General features: G+C 38.2%; 1 protein-coding gene across 4 annotated transcripts in view; it reads left to right on the top strand.

Annotated features, from left to right (window-relative positions):
* The window catches only part of CBFB (core-binding factor subunit beta), a 42,343-nt gene that overhangs the window by 971 nt on the left and 23,067 nt on the right, over nucleotides 1-18,305 (top strand). For 2 of the 4 annotated variants that reach the window (XM_065662105.1, XM_065662103.1), the window contains exon 3: nucleotides 4,017-4,133. The exons of 1 other annotated variant lie outside the window; for it this stretch is intronic. In XM_065662105.1, the coding sequence (XP_065518177.1) occupies nucleotides 4,017-4,133 (117 nt within the window). The remainder of the gene's footprint in view (nucleotides 1-4,016; nucleotides 4,134-18,305) is intronic. One more of the 4 variants, XM_065662106.1, reaches the window with a different exon arrangement.

The raw sequence follows: 18,305 nt of genomic DNA, 5'->3' as shown, positions 1-18,305 counted from the left end.
ACTCCCCCACCTCACCCCCCCCTTTTTTTTTTTTTGGTAATTTCCCCAGAAACCAGCTTTCAGAAACGCATAATATTGTTCAGGAGGCGCTAGTTAAAAGTCTCTACTGGGCTGTCTGTTGTGCCTGTGAGCTAAATCATGGAATCACAGAATAGTTTGGGTTGGAAGGGACCTTAAAAAAGTCAAAAGCTTTTAAATTAGGCTTTGAAACTTGCAAGCTTAGTCCCATTTCTCTCATTCACTGAGGTTAGTTACAGACTGCTCCCTTCTTCCCGGTTAAGTGAGATAAAGTATGGGCCAGAGTAGTCAAGAACTGACTAGTTATTTCCTGGTTTGATTTCTGATAGGCGTTACTTCTGTAGAATCAGTATTTCATAGCGTTGTTAAGTTCTGAGCTCTTTGCTGTTCATAAAATGAAGAAGTAGCCTCTCATTTATAGTATATTATAAAAGACAAAAATTCCCTTTGCGTAGAAAATAACTCCTGCGTTCACCAAGTTTGGTTTATGATGACTCTTTTATTTCATGTGGTGTAGATATTGCTAGTCAGTGCACGATGGAATTACTCGTATGCACAATGAAATTATTCTTAGTACGTCCCAGAAAATACAGTTGGATACCAGTTACTGCAAGTAATCTTGTTCATTGCATTTGTGAATAAAAGGATATACACTCAAGTACGTGCTTACCCTTTACTGGGTAAATTTATTTTTAGCTGAATCTTAGACTGTGGTTTTAGAACCTGTGATACTACTTTGTGAGGAGGCCCCTGTAACCTGTCTCTTAATTTTGCTATTTTATTTTTTTTTTACATTCGTTTTGCATTATGCATGTTTGCTTCCTTTGAAAAGTCACCAGGGAAACAATGGGTAGGTAAGGAAAACGTCATTCGCTAGTATTTAAAGTTCATGAGGAGGTGAAATTATGTGGCATACACTAGTCCTTCCCTAAAAAATAAATAAATGGACATGTAGGTTATAACCGAGGTTTCTAATACAGGCTTACATAGTTACTTTATGTAAATGGGAAATCACCATAGCTTCACCTCTGTACTTGGCTGCCGTCTTTCTTAGCCAAAACTTCATCCCTTGGAAGCAATACCTATTCTGTGTATTTTTACTTCTACTTAATTATAAAACAGCATCTCAGTTTCTTGATCTGAAACATCTGGTTTTAGTTTGTGAACAGGGCATAAGTAGTCAGGTTTATTAAGAAATGTAGTGTGTGTAATGACTAATGTTAAAAAAGAGCTAGCTATTTTACTTTTTTCAGTCTTGAATGGTTTTTCCAGACATCAAGAATTTATTCTTTAATCTCCAAAGGGAGCCTTTGCAGAGGACCTTAACATATTTTCAAGCAGCAAAAAAATGCAGAGAACAGCTTATTGATTTAATGTAGAACCACCAGTAGGTTGTTGGCTACTTCTGTCAAATAACGATTGAATAAGGAAAATAATTACCAGTATTACTGCAAAATTTTAAGTAAGATTTCAGGCTTACTGGTATTGCTTTGATAACCTAAAAATAACTTACATGTCCAGTTTGTTTTGGGAGACTTCCTAACTAGCTTTTTGTGCGGAAGGTGCTAGTATCTATGTTGCCAGTATGTGGGTTAGATCACCCTTGTACCACCTGATAAGGATTTTGCAAAATGTGAGGCATATGTGTGTATGATTGCATTTCAGACTGAGCTTTAAAAGGCTCAGTATAGAAAATTATAATTTTTTTTACTTTCAGGTTTAAGCCCAAACTTGTGGTGTAATCATTTTTTTAAATTATTTATCTTCTTTTTTTTTTTTTTTTTTTAATTTACTTGGTACTAGAATGAAATTGTTGGGTTGGGGTAGTCCTGTATGGTTACTAGCAAGACTGTTCTCAAGTTTTTTGGCATTGATCCAGGGTTTTGATTTGAGAAGAACTTGGGCATTTTAATTGGATGGTTTTATCTGTTCCAAGACAGGGAACAGGCTTCACAAATGCAGAGAATAAATATCTACATAGCTTTTTAGATAGTCTGTGGCTTAAATGTTGCTTGCGTGACTCCATGGGGATGTGGGAATTCGTATACTTTTGTTCTCTGATATTTTTCCCATGTTTTTTCTTAGCCTTCTAGCACAAGTTGGGGGGTGGAAGCAGGGAGGCATGGGCACTTCACAGTCTTGCTTGGTTTCCCAGAAAGCAAATATAGTACCCTTGGGGCCTGAAGAAATCGGAGCGGTTCAGAGGCCTGCAGTGGTTAGCTGCTTTGTACTCCAAGATCTCACTGCTGGGCATTTTAAACCTTATGAATTAAGGAGGATAGATGTGTATTTGCTGAAGATGCTTGGAGGTGGGAAGGTAGTTCTTGAACAGGCTAAGTGGTGATAACATAAGAGTCAAAAACATTTGGAGGTAGGTATAGGTATAACTTTTTTGTTGATATGTAAAAGGATAATCCAAGCTAGTCAGCCTGATACTGACCGTCTGTGGTCTCGCAGTTCTGATGCTTCCTATTTGTGCAAGCTTATCCTCGATGAAGCTTCTGTTACACTGATTGAAATGCTTGGTTTTGTATCGTGTAGGGCAAACAAACGCTAATATACCCATACAGTATTCCCCCCCCCCAGTATTACTAGGACTGATAGACAACTTTAGTGACATTGAGAATGTGCTTAACAGGAGATTGGAAGAAAAAGAAAGAAAAAAAAATCTGCTTTTAAGGATCATCTGGAAGGGAACCTGATTGCAGAGCATTAGTCTCCCTAGGTGGAGGGCAAAAAGTCAAGACAAAAACTCTTCTATTTTCAAAATGGGAGGTATTAATCCTAAGAGAGACAGCATTGCAGTATGTGACCGGAACTATCTCAAATAATGTAGAGCTATTGTGTCGTAGGTAGCAGTATAGTTACACCAGAAAGTTACTGATTCAGGGTTGCTTGAAAAGAATGTGTTTGTCAGGAGATTCCAACTATTACAGCAGGATTTGTACAGCTTTTAAGAAAAACTGTATTCTGGATTAATGACCATTTAAATCAAAGCAGTCATGGTAATCAGTGCAGTTATTTGGTTGCAAGAAATTACATTTAACCCTGGGATTTCGAACAGAGTTATATTCCGGGAGCATGCTTGAGTATTCACATGCTTAGAGGACATAACTGTGTGTGCCAGAGAAGGGTATAAATACTGTGAACCTGACTTCTACTTGGAGAAATATTTTTTTTTTTTTTAATTGAAATAATGCCTAGAAACTTACATACTCTTCATGGCTTGGGGTTAGGATTACAAATAAAAAAAACTGAATCTTATTTTCATTTGATACCATAGAAAATTACTTACTTGAAAGCAGCTTATGCTTCTTATATGGTTAAGTCAGTCCCTTTAATGATTTTACAAAGGGCTGAAGCCGAGAATTCCTTTGGTTGCCTTTTCTCACTGACACAGCATCTGCTGATTTGGATATCACTGGTGTCCTAATGTGGCAAGAGGGCTTCATCCTGTGAAGTTCAATTGAGCTGTGTATTGATGCTGCTTGCCTGTAGATGACAAAATAGGAATATTTACCTTTCAGTTAAGTGCTTACATAGGTACAGGTAGATTATGAAGGGAAACTGTCCTTTCTTTTCAAAAAGAGTTGTCCCGGGTAACAAGTCTCAGGAGTTCATTTTCCTTCAGCAGTACTTCTTTTAGAGATATGCAGGCTCTTTGAAAAGCATGGGCAATTTTTAGTATTGCAGGGACTAAGTTGGGGCAGGGTATCCAGACAGAACCGAAAGGACAGATTCTAATGTCAGCAAAACTGATTTGAAAGAAATATTGATTCTGTGTTGTATTTTATATTGAAAGCAGCCAATGGCAGATGTTGTCAAAATGGAATCAGATGTTTGTAACTTAAGAAAAATGATGAGTGCATGTTTTTGACTCTGAGTATTCTCTATGCTGCCTGGCTTAAGACACAAACTGATGTAAAAATAAATGACTGCCTGCATAATTTATGTAATGTCTTGCTCCCTGATCCTGTTTGTATTGATTTTTCTAAAAGGCTTTTGTGGCCACAGGAACCAATCTGTCTCTCCAGTTTTTTCCGGCCAGCTGGCAGGGGGAGCAGCGACAGACACCAACCCGGGAATATGTCGACTTTGAAAGAGAAGGAGGCAAGGTAAGAAGGAAATTGTTATGAGTGAAAGAAATGTCTGTGTTGGACTCATGATCTTATTAGTATGGACCACATGTATGATCCAAAATCACTAATGTTTCACACCTCAGTGCATGAAGGTAGTCTCATGAGTACAGATGAAAGCTGGGTAAAATCTGGTATTGCTTAGTTTTAGAGCATGTTAATATTTCTGGAGGGAAGCACATGGCGAGTCCTGGTAACTTTTTACTATTTTGAGGAACAGAACTTTATTTCTGTGGTCGTGCTGCAACAAAATATTGGGGAACAACTTAAATTTGGTGTGGAGTAGGTGTTTCAGAAACAGTCCAGGAATTAGATTTTTGACAATGAATTGTGGTAGAGTCATAAAAATTTGCACTTTGAATAGGTTACTTCCTCGGGTCTTAAGTTGCCAGTAGCTACAGCAAGCATTCACCATGTTGCTTAATGTAATGAAGTGTTTTCTTTCTCAGTTTCCCTGTGAGCTATAACATAGAAGCAGCATTGCTTTCAGAATTGATTTCTGAATTATTATTCTTTTTCCTAAGCTGATTGTCCCGTAGATTAATATCGAAAGCTAGAATTCCCTGATGACAATGATGGTTACTGTGAAGCTGTATTAGATTTAAAGCCAGAAAGCTTGCTTAGTCTCATCAGAATGAAGTTACTGAAATCACTTGCAGCTGCTTTTGTTCTACAGGAAAAACATATCTTTAAAAAGCAGATGCTGTCTTTTATCTGTGCTGCTGTGGATGCTTTGGGACTGAACCAAAGATCGCTGAATTCAGTAGGAGACTTTCTGCAGACCCCAGTAGTTTGGGATCAGCAGTTAAGGCCCCACAGCCTTTCTATTTCAAGTTAATTTCTGTATAATTTTTTATTTAACGATTTTTAATAGACCACAGAATTCTTGCTTTTACAAAATATTTTTTACCCCCTCTTGTAACAAATAACAGCTAATGCTACCAAACCTACTGGGCTGGAGGAAATATTTGAAGCATATTCAGGTTTAATGGCGTATTGGGTCTTTTAAATGCTTCTAGGTGGAAGATGAATATTTCCTATAGGGGGAAAAGTTGATTGGAAGAAAAAAAAATCCTGAGGGCAGTTATGGCATTTGGAATTCAAGTTAATGAGCTTTTTTGAAAAAAATTGTTTTCAATTTAGTCCTGTGAGGCTTGTGAGGCTTGCAGAAGTTTGACAAACTGGGGGAGGAGTAGTGAAGTTGGCTATGCTGGGTACTGACTGCTTTGCTGGGGAAACTGAATTGAATCTGGCTCTGACTGAAAAATATTGGTTCTGGCTCATGATTGAATGAGGAAGTTTTCTTGTAATGTGTAAGACTGAAGTCTCTCTCCTTGCCAGTTCAAAACTAATTTTATTTACTCCTACGATTTTTTTTTTTTAACTTTGTTTTCTCTGAATGAATTCTTAAAGTACTGAAACTACTTCATCCATTTTCTTGTGTTGTCTCAATCATGTAAGAGCATGGTAGGTATGCTGTGTATTAAAATAGAACATAAGCCTCACCAATGAATGCCACTCCATGTTTTGTGCGTGTTTACAGTAAATTCTAGAGTGCTTTGCTAAAATGTTTAGAAGAATTTATCAGAATGAGGCTCGAGGTGGACAAACTAATAAATGGGAGCAGTGTTATGCACCAGAATGAACAAATCACAAATTCACCATTGTAATGAAACTTTACTAGTGTCAATCACATATGAATGCAGGCTTCCTCTGCGCAGAATTAAACTTGTCTGGGAGTAAGCTACTCCTAGAGCTTCAGAAGAGGAGTAAGCAGGATGAGAGAGTGTTTCTTATGTTATCAACAGAAACAGTTGTTTCATATGAATTGTCCTCAGATTTTGTGTACTGTGGATTTTTGGTGTTTGGCTTTATTAAGAATTTCTTTCATAGGCTCCAGCCGTCTCTTAACACAGTGTGATTTTTGTAGCTCTGTGCAACATTGTTTTATTGGCTTTGATTCATGAGGTAGCACATAATGTGTGTTTGTTCATCACTGGATTTAAGCCAACAAGGCATGTTTTTAATTATATGAATTAAAAAAAAAATCTATGGGGAGAGCTGTCAATTATTATTTTAAGCATTAGTCTGAGATCTAGAATGTAGATAAAATTCACAACCCTAGAGTATTTTTGTTCTGGAATTCTCATTCAGTGTTTGGCTGAGCAAATGATGGCTCAGAATAGTTTTTCTAGAGTTGAAGTATGTCACTATTGTGCCTAAGCAGTTTTGTACAAAAATTGACAAAGCCACCAATGTGGCATCTCTTAGAACTGCTTCTCAAAGTGATTGAATTGTGGGAAGAGACACACCCTTGTGAATCCATGTGAAAGGATTTTGTGAATACTGCTTCGCAGGCTTGAGGTTTCTCGTTCTGATATTTCTTAACTGAGGGGGTTTTCGTATGCTTAATTTGCCTTTTAATTTGATGCATTTGATGTTCACAGTGGGTGGGTAGGCCTGTAGTGGGTATCCGTTGTTCATTAATTCAAGAGAATGTTTCAGCTCGCTTTAAAATCAAGCTTAAACTTTTTTAGGTGGGGGGACAATTTTAACATTCTTTGCTGTCTTTGACCTGTAGTAAGTTTAATTGTCTTTGAGCAATTTTTATGTCATAGCAAAAGTAGAACTAAAACCAGGTCCCTAGATATGTAAAAATGATAAAACGTAACATTTTCTTGTGATTGTGGGTGTGTGGAGGGTGCAGCCAATTCAGTGTATGTCCTTTGGATATCCAAACCATACCAAGGCTTCCTGATCCTTTGTTGTCTGCCAGTGTCCAGTTTGTGGTGTATTTAAGCGTTTTTTTGATTGTTTGTTAAGTGGGTTGTTGGTTGGGTTTTCTGGGTTTTTTGGTTATTGTTTTTTTGGTGGTTGGTTGGTTTGTTTGTTTTAAGATTTAATGAATAGATAATGTTAAGAAATTCAGAGGCAGACAGTGTAGTAATCTGATGTATTGCCTGAAATATCCCATAATTGAACCCTGGAACGAAACGGAGAGCTTTATTTTCACCTTGGTTTTCTGATACCATTAATAACTTAGACTGGCTTTTATTCTGCTTAATTAAGTTCTTGACTTTTTACTTCAGTTTTATGCTGAAACTACATGAATTTCAGGCTGAACCGTGTGTGTGGCCTTCAGTGCTTCTCAAAATTTGATTTTACTGAAAGTCCCCTTGTTTTGTTGAGAACTGCATGATCAACTTTTCTTTGCACAGCTCATTTTGTATACTTCTTGCAGTAAGATAACATGTCCCAGTTTTCATTTGTTGAGATGTTTATACAGCTTTTATCTTTCCTACCTGAAAGAAAGGTATTCCTTTCTCAGATTTTTTTTTTTTTTTTACTGTTTAAATACCAGTCATTAGGCTGATGAAGTGTGTGAAGTTGTTTTACTTCCCCTCCCATTTATAACACTGCTCTCCATCTCACTCCTAATGCAGCTTAGCTTCCTGTCTGCTGTTCAGTGCAGCTGCTCATAAACCAGGCTTTTCAACACAGGCTTATTTCAGTATAATATGCTGTGAACGCCACAACTCTGGAGGAAAGTACATCAGACATGATTGAAATTGATTCGGGGTGCCTGGTATGGCACATGTGTGATGTAGCTAGGATTTCTACTCACTAGAAATATTTTGGCCGTAAAGATTTACAGGGTTCATCTTTCTTCCTGAAGAAGCTGAGTTTTCACTTGTTCAGTTTTTTGTTGTAACTAGATTATATTTTGCTGTAATTTAGTGTTAGGTGCTTGAATGAGTCTAAAAAACTGAGAAATCTCTGTGCTGCAGATGTTACAGCAGTTACAGAAATGTAATGATAAAGAAAGGTGCTTGAATGGTATTTGAATAAAAACTGTATTTAAATGGCAGCCAACAGCACCAATTTTCCACTTGTGTCCTCTTTTCTCACTAGAGATTTGATAGATATGGCATGTCCCCAAATCAACTTTTTTTTATTTCCTGACCTTATCAATAAATTTTCATAGATTTATTGGGTTGGTGTTTTGGCTGCTCTATTCTCTGAGCAAATGCAGTTTCCAGTCAAACATGTATGCAGTGGAATTTTATTGGAAAATAAGGTTTAATTTATGAGAAATAATCCGAGTATTAGTGCTAATCTGTATTGAATCGGAAGTTTTATTTTCTTTACTTTCTTTAGCCCCACCAATGTTATGTGAAACACTGTCATTTGAACGAAGTTGGAGTAGAAGCTTTCTTTTTGCTTTAGGTGTGCTTACTTTTAAAAATTGGGTATGGGTGTCTGGGAAGCAGATTTACAGTTTCAGCACCCATTTTACCCTCACTGTAGTGCTAAAGAACCAGATTCCTTGGTAGAATTATTCTTCTATATTATCCTTCTGTAATTTCAGTCCACCTGTATTTGGGGTTTTTGCACTGTCACCATTTAAAGTGTTCTCAGAGTTAGCAGTTATTTGTATGTGTTCCCTGCAGTCTGCTGTATCTCTGGATATACAGGATTTGAATTTAATTTTTTTCCAGATCAGTGGTGTTAGGGATTTAGGAGATTAAGCAAAAAAGTGTGCTAGAGCCATAATATTAATTAAAGATCATTCTGTGGGGTGCCACAACATAGGGCAAATGATCTTTGCTTTGAGATTCATGTGATCTTAACAGTTATCAAGACTTCATCATTTTATTTGTCTGTAGTAATTTAATGCTCCTTCAAATTATTATGAAGGTCTCTCTTTAAAGCACTTCAGGAAACAGTGTTACAACTCAGAGCTGGGCATTATGTAACAGAAGTTCACCCAGTTGTTTGTAGGTGGTGGAGGCATATGGGATGTAACTTAGTTGAAAAACTAGCAAATGTCAACCTTCAAGGGGTGTCCTGGCAGTGTTTGTGTATTGTCTCTTAAGGTGGACATGCAAGGGCATCTGGTAAGGACATTTTGTGTTGCAGGAGTTGTCCTGCTCATAAACAGTTTCTCTTCCAGATTTGAAGTTGAGTTGAAGTTTATTGCATAGCTGTGCGCAGTCGTCGACTGATTTTTAGCTGGTCCCTTAATGCACTGGTGGGTCACGATAATGATATTTTGGGAGCAGATTTTTATCACGCTCACCTGCTGTTCTCTCCCTTCGTGCTAGCAGAATGATACAGAAGTCCTAGTGGTTTAGTTTCATCTTGCTTTGGGAATGTGGAGTATCCTCCTACTCAGGTCTGCCTGATGACTGCACAGCCCCAGAGCATTGTGGTAGCTGAGAGAGATTCTTCTGTGAAGAGCAGCTGGTGGTCAGTGAAGGCACACCATCTGCTGAACTGTGCGCTCTGGCCTTTGAAGTGTCTTTGGCTGCTTGAGCCAAGTGAAGTGATGTTGCCACATCCCTGTCATTCCTTTTTGTCTTTCTCAGGCTTTTTCTGTAAAGTTTAAGTAAGAAAGTTGGTGTACAGTTATTCGGGTAGCACATGAATGGGCTTGGCCTTGTACTCTGTTTGTACCCAGCCTGGCTGAATAGCTTAATTTTTTTTCTTGGAGTGGTGTGGTGGGAGTCCTGGAAAGACTTGGATAAAGAGGAGAATCCACTTTCCTTGGTGGTCTCCTCAGTCAGTTTTCTTCCAGGATCATCTGTACAGTTTGTGTAAAATACTACTTTTCTGTAACTGCTTGTAATTCTTTATTTTATTACTGTATTTGTGCTTAAGAGCCATTTTACATAGTAGAGTCTGCTCGGTTTCTTTTTTCTTGTTTTCCAGATACTTCATTGCTTTATGTTCCTGTTTCAGAGGAGAGTGAAACTTTCTTGTTTTGCCTAGATACTTTGACCTGTTATTCATTATGACCTGCTGTTGCACAGAGGGTATCTATTTAATTGAAACTCTATTTGAAGCAGGGTAGTTATAAGTATCTTTTCTCACTTCCTCTAAAAACTGGGAGATGCATCCAGTTTAGGTACTATTAAGAGTTGGGAACTTGGATTTTGGGAAGAGAAATCTTAGGAGGTTGTAGGTGATTAGGTACATGTTGTCCTCTGCTGGCAAGCAGCCACTGTCTGAGATTTGGACAATTGTTGCTGAAGAGTGATTTATCATAGGTTGCCTTCTGTCACCAGAGTGTGAGTCACACCAAACATCTCTCATACGACAAATATCCACAGCCTTTTTTCTGTTACCTTCTCACTCTTCGCATTCTCCAGGTACTTTTGTTGCTGCATGCAGCCTTGTTCATGCATTACAGTGTGTGCCATGATGTTGCCATTTTGAAACTGTGAGCAATACTTATAGCACAGCTGTGCTGTTTGTAATGCCTACCTATCAGCCCTTTCTGAAGTACTCTGTGGTCTGCCATTGGTAAACCTGCTTTTGATTAGCTTTTATTACACGTTGTAGAGCGGTTATGCAGTCATACTTCATATATTACGTTGAGCTTTTTTGAATGCATTCATTGGAGTTCTGTAGATGAGGCTTTAAATTTGCTCATACCATCATAGGATCATAGAGTGGTCATCCTGAAATTTCTGAGAAGAGGAACAAAGCCAGAGTTAGCTAAATACTGCATTTGGGAGACAGCTTTATATGAAGACAGTGCTGTGTGGATGAAAGCAGTACTTGACATCTCTGCAGCATAGATACTGGAAGTTATCCAGACATTTGGATTATTGAATCCTCTTGTTTGTTTACCCATCTCCACTTACTAAGCAAAGTTGTTAACATTATGCTTCTCTACTCTTCTTATAAATGAATGAGGAAAGTAAGAGCATCACTGTTGAGGATGTCTGTTTCTTCATGAAAATCACTCAATGTTTCATATTAAAAAAAATAATAAGATGATGAAACATTTGTTAATGAAATGCTTCTTCAAGCTTTATTGTCCGAAGCACAAGTAACAAAATGGGCTAATTGGCTTGCATAATTTGATGTTTAACAAGTTGGCCTGGTGAAATACGTACTGTGACAATAATATGCCAAAAAACCTCTTGCACAAGACTGCTATTCTAGGAAGATGATTTTGGGGAATAGCTGATGCTGCAGATGTTTTATCTAAGCAGAAAGCCTATATAATTTCTGTTGTGGTAATGTCTGGACTGGAATATGAGATCCAAATTGTAGCTGCTTGAGGAGCCTATGCAGAACTTCTACCTTCTTTCTCTATGTAAGATGCTTTGCTTGGAGAGTTGGAGGCAGCAGCTCTATGTTGTGGGACTTCTGGGTATGCAACTTGTTCTATCTGTTCATCTCAGCATAAATACAGAACATAAAACCAATGGAAGGTGACAAAAGTTCTTAAATCTGGCATAATTTTTACAATAAGGGTCATTAAGCATGTAATTTTCAATTGAAATACAGTGACTGAGGGCAAATGTTGTCTGTCATATACTTCAGCAGGTCAGAAATTTAGGGAAGAAACCAGATCTGAAACTTGATGGGGGCTTTTATGTCCTGATGAATTGTCTTTTGATGGCAGTTGAGGAATAGCCAGCATTTGCCCCACAGAGCAGGCCAGAGGTGACAAGAAGAATTTTTTAGCTTCTTTCTGATGAGTGTATTCTTGGGGAAAAAAAAAAAAAAAAGGAGGAGGGGAAGCTTATATTCTTCAGTAGAGGCAATATTGGACCTTCTGTTTTTGGGAAACTAGTACAATGCTTAAGAATAGGAAAACTAAGCCAGGAAGGCATCCAGACAAACAACTATAGTATGTAATTTTTTTTTCATGCTACTAAAAAGCATCTGAGGTTTTCTTTTAAACTTGCATGCTTCTCTGTTTTTTTCTATTGTTTTTATTTTTTAATATATTGATGGCAAGCATTTTCACTTGGGTAGGGGGCAGTGGGCAATAATCTCTTGTCCATAGGCCAACTAGGGGAATCAGAGTGTAGTACTCTGCAATGTGCTTGCACAGCCTGCTAACCTGGTGGGTTTTCGATGCAGAAACCGTCAGGATTTTAGTTACAGCAGACCAGAAAGCTGATGTTTCTTATCATTTCAGCAGGTTTCACAACAAGACATGAAATATACAGGATAGTGCTTCCTGGACAAAGCATTCACAGCAGCAGTTTGAAGTTGGTTGGTTTTTTTTGTGGGTGTTTTTTTTTTGGTTGGTTTTTTTGGTTTTTTTTTTGGGGGGGGGAGGGGGGTGGTTTTGTTTTTTTTCCCTCAAGCTCTATTCTGATATGTAGAATTTGAGAACCAGACTTCTGAGGAAGTATAACTTGTGTCAGCTATACGTTTTTTAAACTAGGAAGAAAATCAGTAGCTGGTTTACAGGGAATAAAAATAGATAGTGCATAAGGATTAAAATAGTTCACCTCTCCTTCAGATCATACAGTGTTGGTTCTGTCCTTTTCTGGTCTTGTGGTGGGAGAATTCTTGTTGCATTTTGGCTAACCAAAACTGTATTTATATTATTCAGTGTCTTTCTGACTGTTGGTTTTTGTGTTGTGGTGTTTTGGGGTTTTTTTTTTTTTGTCAGGATTTTGTTGTTTGGAGAAATTGGTATTGAACATACCTGAAAGTGCTAATTGCTCTGATAAGGGAAATTCCCAGCCATTGCTAATGATGTGTCTGTGCAGAAGCTGATAGTTTTCTACAGAATAATTATGACAGACACTATGAAGTTTTACTGGGTGATGAAAGCTTTGTAGTTTTTATGGTGTACAAAAGACAAAATAATTATAAACTTGCATTATTTAAAGACCTGATGTGGCATTGCTTGTTAAATAAATGTTCATGTCAGTTTTCTAGACTTGAATCCTGCTTAAGGGGAAAGAGTGAGGCTGTCATGGTGCTCAAGAACCTAATGAAAACCTAGGGGCAGACGAGGCAACTTTCCTTGCCTTTTTGCTCTAGTCAATTCCTGCATGGTTTTTGAGTTGCTTGCCCATGTTATCAAAATATGGTATTTTCTAGTTTAGTATATTTGCATCATGCCTCTCAAATTTTCAGGTTTAATCTTTTATTTGCACACAGGTATCATGGTGTGTAAATGGTAAGTTTCAGAAGCTTCTCTTTCTAACCGTCTGTTGGAGTTTGTAGTTACAACTCATTTTTGCTGTGCTATTTCCTGAAAGCTCAAAAAGACCAATTTCCCAGCCAATTTTGAAATTTCCATCTGGAAAATATACTCTGTCAATGTGGCAGAAATCTGCGTGTATTGTCCCTGTTGGTTACCTCGTTTGGTGAGCGTAAGCATTTGTTGGTTACATGCGTGTATACTTGCAACAGGAAACCAACGGAAGTCACCTGGCAATGTTTAGCTGCAAAAACATTGCTCTTTTTAAATGTTGAAAGAAAAATTGGGTCTTTTTTGATGTGTGCCATCTCAGGAGAGTAGATTTAAAATCCAGCCATCTCCTCTGATGCAGAATCTAGTGGTAAAGATGTACTGATAAAAGACCCTGTTGTGAGACCTCACCTGGAATATTGTGTGCAGTTCTGGTGTCCTCAACATAAAAAGGACATGGAACTGCTGGAACAAGCCCAGAGGAGGGCCACGAGGATGATCAGGGGACTGGAGCACCTCCCATATGAAGACAGGCTGAGGAAGTTGGGGCTGTTCAGCCTGGAGAAGAGAAGGCTGCATGGAGACCTCATAGCAGCCTTCCAGTACCTGAAGGGGGCCTATAGGGATGCTGAGGAGGGTCTCTTTGTCAGGGACGGTAGTGACAGGACAAGAGGTAATGGGTTAAAACTTAAACAGGGGAAGTTTAAATTGGATATAAGGAGTAAATTCTTTCCTGTTAGGGTGGTGAGACACTGGAATGGGTTGCCCAGGGAGGTTGTGAGTGCTCCATCCCTGGCAGTGTTCAAGGCCAGGTTGGATGAAGCCTTGTGTGGGATGGTTTAGTGAGAGGTGTCCCTGCCCATGGCAGGGGGTTGGAACTAGATGATCTTGAGGTCCTTAACAACCCTAACTATTCTATGATTCTATGATTCATAGGGGAAAAACCCCAGCATGTTTTTGTCTTTCAGATTATCCTTATATTGTGCTCATTGCATTTTTGTTGTTTCTGAGTTGCAACTCCATAGTTGATTTTGTCTTTTTGAAGGCAAATGGAGTGAGTTACAGCCTGTAACATGTTTCATGTTGGGAGGCAGCTACCTTTTGTAGTACCACTGCGGTAACAAGAAGCCACTTTTTACTTTGTATTGGGATTATTTTTGGTGGTTTTGATCAAGTGTACTGAATGTTCTCTGCAATTGCAATTCCAGTATTTTGGAACTATGAACTGTGGACTTACATGTTATTAAATGATGAATAAAATTTCTGCGCAGTAGCATTTTAGAATTTTTCTTTGCTAGCTTCTAAGCATAAGTACTGACCAGTGATCTTAATCCAGGAATAAAATGCTGTAGTCTTCACAGATTTGAATTGCATTTACTCTGACATGCTTTGTATCTATTCTTGGTTACAGACTTGTTTTTAGTTAACTGTGAAATAGTAACCTGCATAATTTAAAGAAACGTAAATCTGCTTGTGAAAAGGAGTCATGATTACATAGTTGAGCTAACTACACAAGAAAAACGTAACAACCAACCACCAGAAAACCATAAGAATATCACGTTTTCTCAATGTGACTTTTAAATTCTGTCTCTTCACTAAAGAAAGAAGATTGCTGTTCTTTATTTGATGTTTTAGATACCAACTGTCACTGTAGTATTTCTGTACAACAGAATGCATGTTGAGGGGGGGTTTGTCACAGCTCTGGTACTACTTACAAAAGTATTTTTCATGTAAGTCCATACAGGGATGTTTTTATTACTTAGAATTGTGAAAATGGATCTGTTGCATCTAAATTTTAAGTAGCATTTTCTAAAACTTCAGTGATACTCCTAGTAAAAATAGGTGACTTGTATAAGCATACGTAAAAATAGGCCACAGTACGTACTACCAGACCATCAGGTTTTACTGTGAAGTTGAAAATTGTATCAAGTATTTCCTGAGATGGTTTTCTAGTTAAGAATTGGAGGGCATTCTTTCATCTTGGAATATACAAAGGGAATGCTATCACTTGTTATCAAACCATCTTCTGCTGTAGAGAGCTAAAATAGATTTTTTATGATGTTGGTGTTCTTGAATAAACTTACTGCAGAAGTTGAGATTTTTTTTTTTTTTGCTGTGAAATGCCATAAGCTAATACTTCAAGCTGTATCTTGAATCACCTTTAACATTGCCACCTGTATCTAGGTATGTTTAAGTTGATAGGTTTCCATAAGGGGGGAGGAAATGCCTCTTAAGAGTTTAAAACTTAGATATAAAAAAACAAACAAAAAAAGCAAATTGTATTTCTCTGGCTCCTGAGCCTGGCAGGTACAGTGTTTTGATTAGGGTCCCACTAAATCAAAGATCTTTCTGAGAAATTAAGTTATATGCACAGCTTTATTTATAGACTGTCGGGAAAAGTAGCAGAAGAATAATAAAGGGAGGAAAAATACAGGGGTTTAAAATCTTTAATAATTTTAACTGCTTATATACAGCAACCCCCTGCAAATAATAGTTAAATTTTAGTCCTGCGTGCAGCAGTCTTTACTTGTTGCCATTAAGATTCTAGTACAGGCTGTTAGAAATCCAGGGTTGTTTTATTTTTCTGTATTTCAGCAAATTCTTCAGGATACATTTTTCCTTGGAGTCAGTGAATTTGTACTTCTACTGCTTTTTCTAACCTGAAAACATTGTGGTATGAAAGACTGTATCTGGAACTTTACTTCTTTTTTCTCTCAGTGTAATAGTCTGGATAGAGACTCTTAGCAAGCAATACTGTTTTGTTAATATTTCTGGGTTTGCTTGAGTCGACCTTTGTCATAGCTGATGAAATACAGTAACCCTATTTAATTTTGACTGTTAAACTTTCTTTTGAGAAATTCTCGTGTTCTGTGAAAACTAATGCCTGGGTAGTTGTTTTTTGGTCTGTTTCTGGTTGGGGTTTTTTGGTGTTTTGGCATGTGTAAGTAGCACAGAGGAAAGAAGAAAACTGACACTCAAAAGGGCTTTTTCCGAAAAATATTTGCACTACAGCAAGCCGTGTCATTCATGATGTTACCAGCCTCTCCAAATTATGTAGTCTAAAGTTGCAAGTGAAAGGTCTGTGTACAATGACAGAAAGGAAGGAGGAGCTTCCAGGGAGGGACCAGGTCACAAGCAGAAGAGCAGTGGGCTCTGTAGGGTCTGCTGTGTCCAGCCTGGTGTCCAGCACCATCCTGGCAGTGCCGCATCCAACCAGCAAGGGCCTGTCCTCAGTGGAGTGATACACTTGTGACATAGGTGCCACCCTTGAGAAACTTAATCATCTTGAAAGCCAAAGCTGGGTCATCCAAGTACAGCTGTTCAGGAAAGATTCTTGGTAAAGAAGCGTCACTTCCCTTGTGTTTTTACAGCATAGTAGAAAGTTCAAATTTTACTAAAACTTCATTTTCACATAGTGGAGGCTGTGTCAAGATGTAGTTTTCAATAACTTACAAAACATTCTGTGTTTCAGGGGAGAACAGTAGTATGCTTTGAGGCATGAAACAGAAGGCTTGATCTAAATCTGTTGGAGTTTTGGGCTCTTATGATTTGCAGTGATGTGTATATTTTTCTAAGATTAAAAACACTAAAAGGTCTGTTTCACTCATAGTGACTTTCTAAATGGGATTCTTTGCAACTGTTCCTATTTACTGTTCCATTCCCAGTTAAAACTATATTACTAAAGTTTTGTTTCAGAATTCAACTTACAAAGCCTGATAAATGCTGTAAACTCAGTCTATGACTTAACTTGGTTTTTGTTAGTTTCTTTTTAGATATATGTGATGAATATTTGAAGTCTGGTGTGGAGTTGTCAGCTTTTGCTATAGGTTTAGTTGTTACACTAGGAAGGTATTATTGTATTGTTCTCCAAATAGAGGATTTTAGTGCAAAAGTTCTGTTGCAAAGTTTTAGAGAAGGTTTTGGGGCTTGGGAAGTGGTGGGGGAGGTTGTGGGGGTTTTTGTTTTGTTTTAATAGGCTGCTGCCTCTCTGATGTTCAGGCCCCTTTCTGAAACCCAGGCTAGTGACCCTTCTCTGAATATGATATGAAAGTGAATTTTGGTATTTGGGGAGTGGGTGCTACTGACTTAGCTTTTCATCTCAGAAGTCATGCCAAATCTGTATGGCAAGATCACTGCATTTTGTTTATGAAAATGTATATATACTCCTTTAAAATTTCTCTTAAATGAGAAGGATGAATGTATAGTTTCTTCCCTGGGTATTTTGAATTGGGTAGTCTCCTTTTATTTGGCAGTGGATACAGACCATGCCAAGAGAAGTTGAAATGATGAGGTTAGCCTTAACCAATTTAACATCTTTCTTTCTTGAAGTAAATGTTTACAGCTGTTCCATTCTTAGGGGTGAGTGTTTTATTTATGAAGTCACTGGGGAGGCTGCTGTTGAGCTATTTAAAAGTGGGGTGTGATTCAGGGGAAGGTGGGATCAGAACTGGGATGTGTGTACTTGGCTCAAGCAAGAGAGAGGCAGCTTGTGTGAGCAGTTGTGAATGGGCAGATGTGTGTGTGGTGAGGCAGGCTGAGTCAGAGCTGAGCCTCCTGTGTGCTGGGAAAATGAAAGCAGGAGGGAGGGGTCTGCACTGCTTCTTCACTGGGGACTGGTGTTTCCTGGGGGGGTGAAGTTGGTCTCATCTGTGGCAGTGGCTGTTATGAGCATGCTGATTCATTAGTCAGTGGGTGGTGAGGACTGCGTGCAATCTCTGAGGGAGGAAATGGCTTGGTTGCTTTAGGGAGAAGGAACATTTTCTGTAACTGCAGGATGTGTGGATGGAGCGTACAGATAGCATATCTATAGCATATCAGTTAAATACCCTGGTGTTGTGAGATAAGGATTTACTAGAGGACTAAAATAGGATGTGAAACTGAGGTTTTGCATCTTGTGCTCAAGTAGAGCAGGTTTGGTTTTTTTCTTTTTTTTTTCTTTTTTTTAATCATGGAGAATTGTTCTCTGCTTCTATATTCAAATCAAGCTTGGTTTTTAAAATGTGAACAAATGTTGTTACAGGAGCCATGTCCCTGCCTATTTTTAACAGCAAAGCTAACGTTGCTGATTTAAATGCAGATGAAAAGAAATAGCAGACTAGTTGAAAGAGTATAAAAACCAAGGTGAGACACTAGATGTTGAAGGAGTGTCTTTGAGACTATGCCAGCTGGCAGGCAGAGAAAGCATGAACACAGCT

The sequence above is a fragment of the Lathamus discolor genome, chromosome Z (assembly GCF_037157495.1).
Source record: "Lathamus discolor isolate bLatDis1 chromosome Z, bLatDis1.hap1, whole genome shotgun sequence".
NCBI lineage: Eukaryota > Metazoa > Chordata > Aves > Psittaciformes > Psittacidae > Lathamus > Lathamus discolor.
The sequence above is the reverse complement of the archived record's forward strand: the minus strand, read 5'-3'. Positions and strand labels throughout refer to the sequence as shown.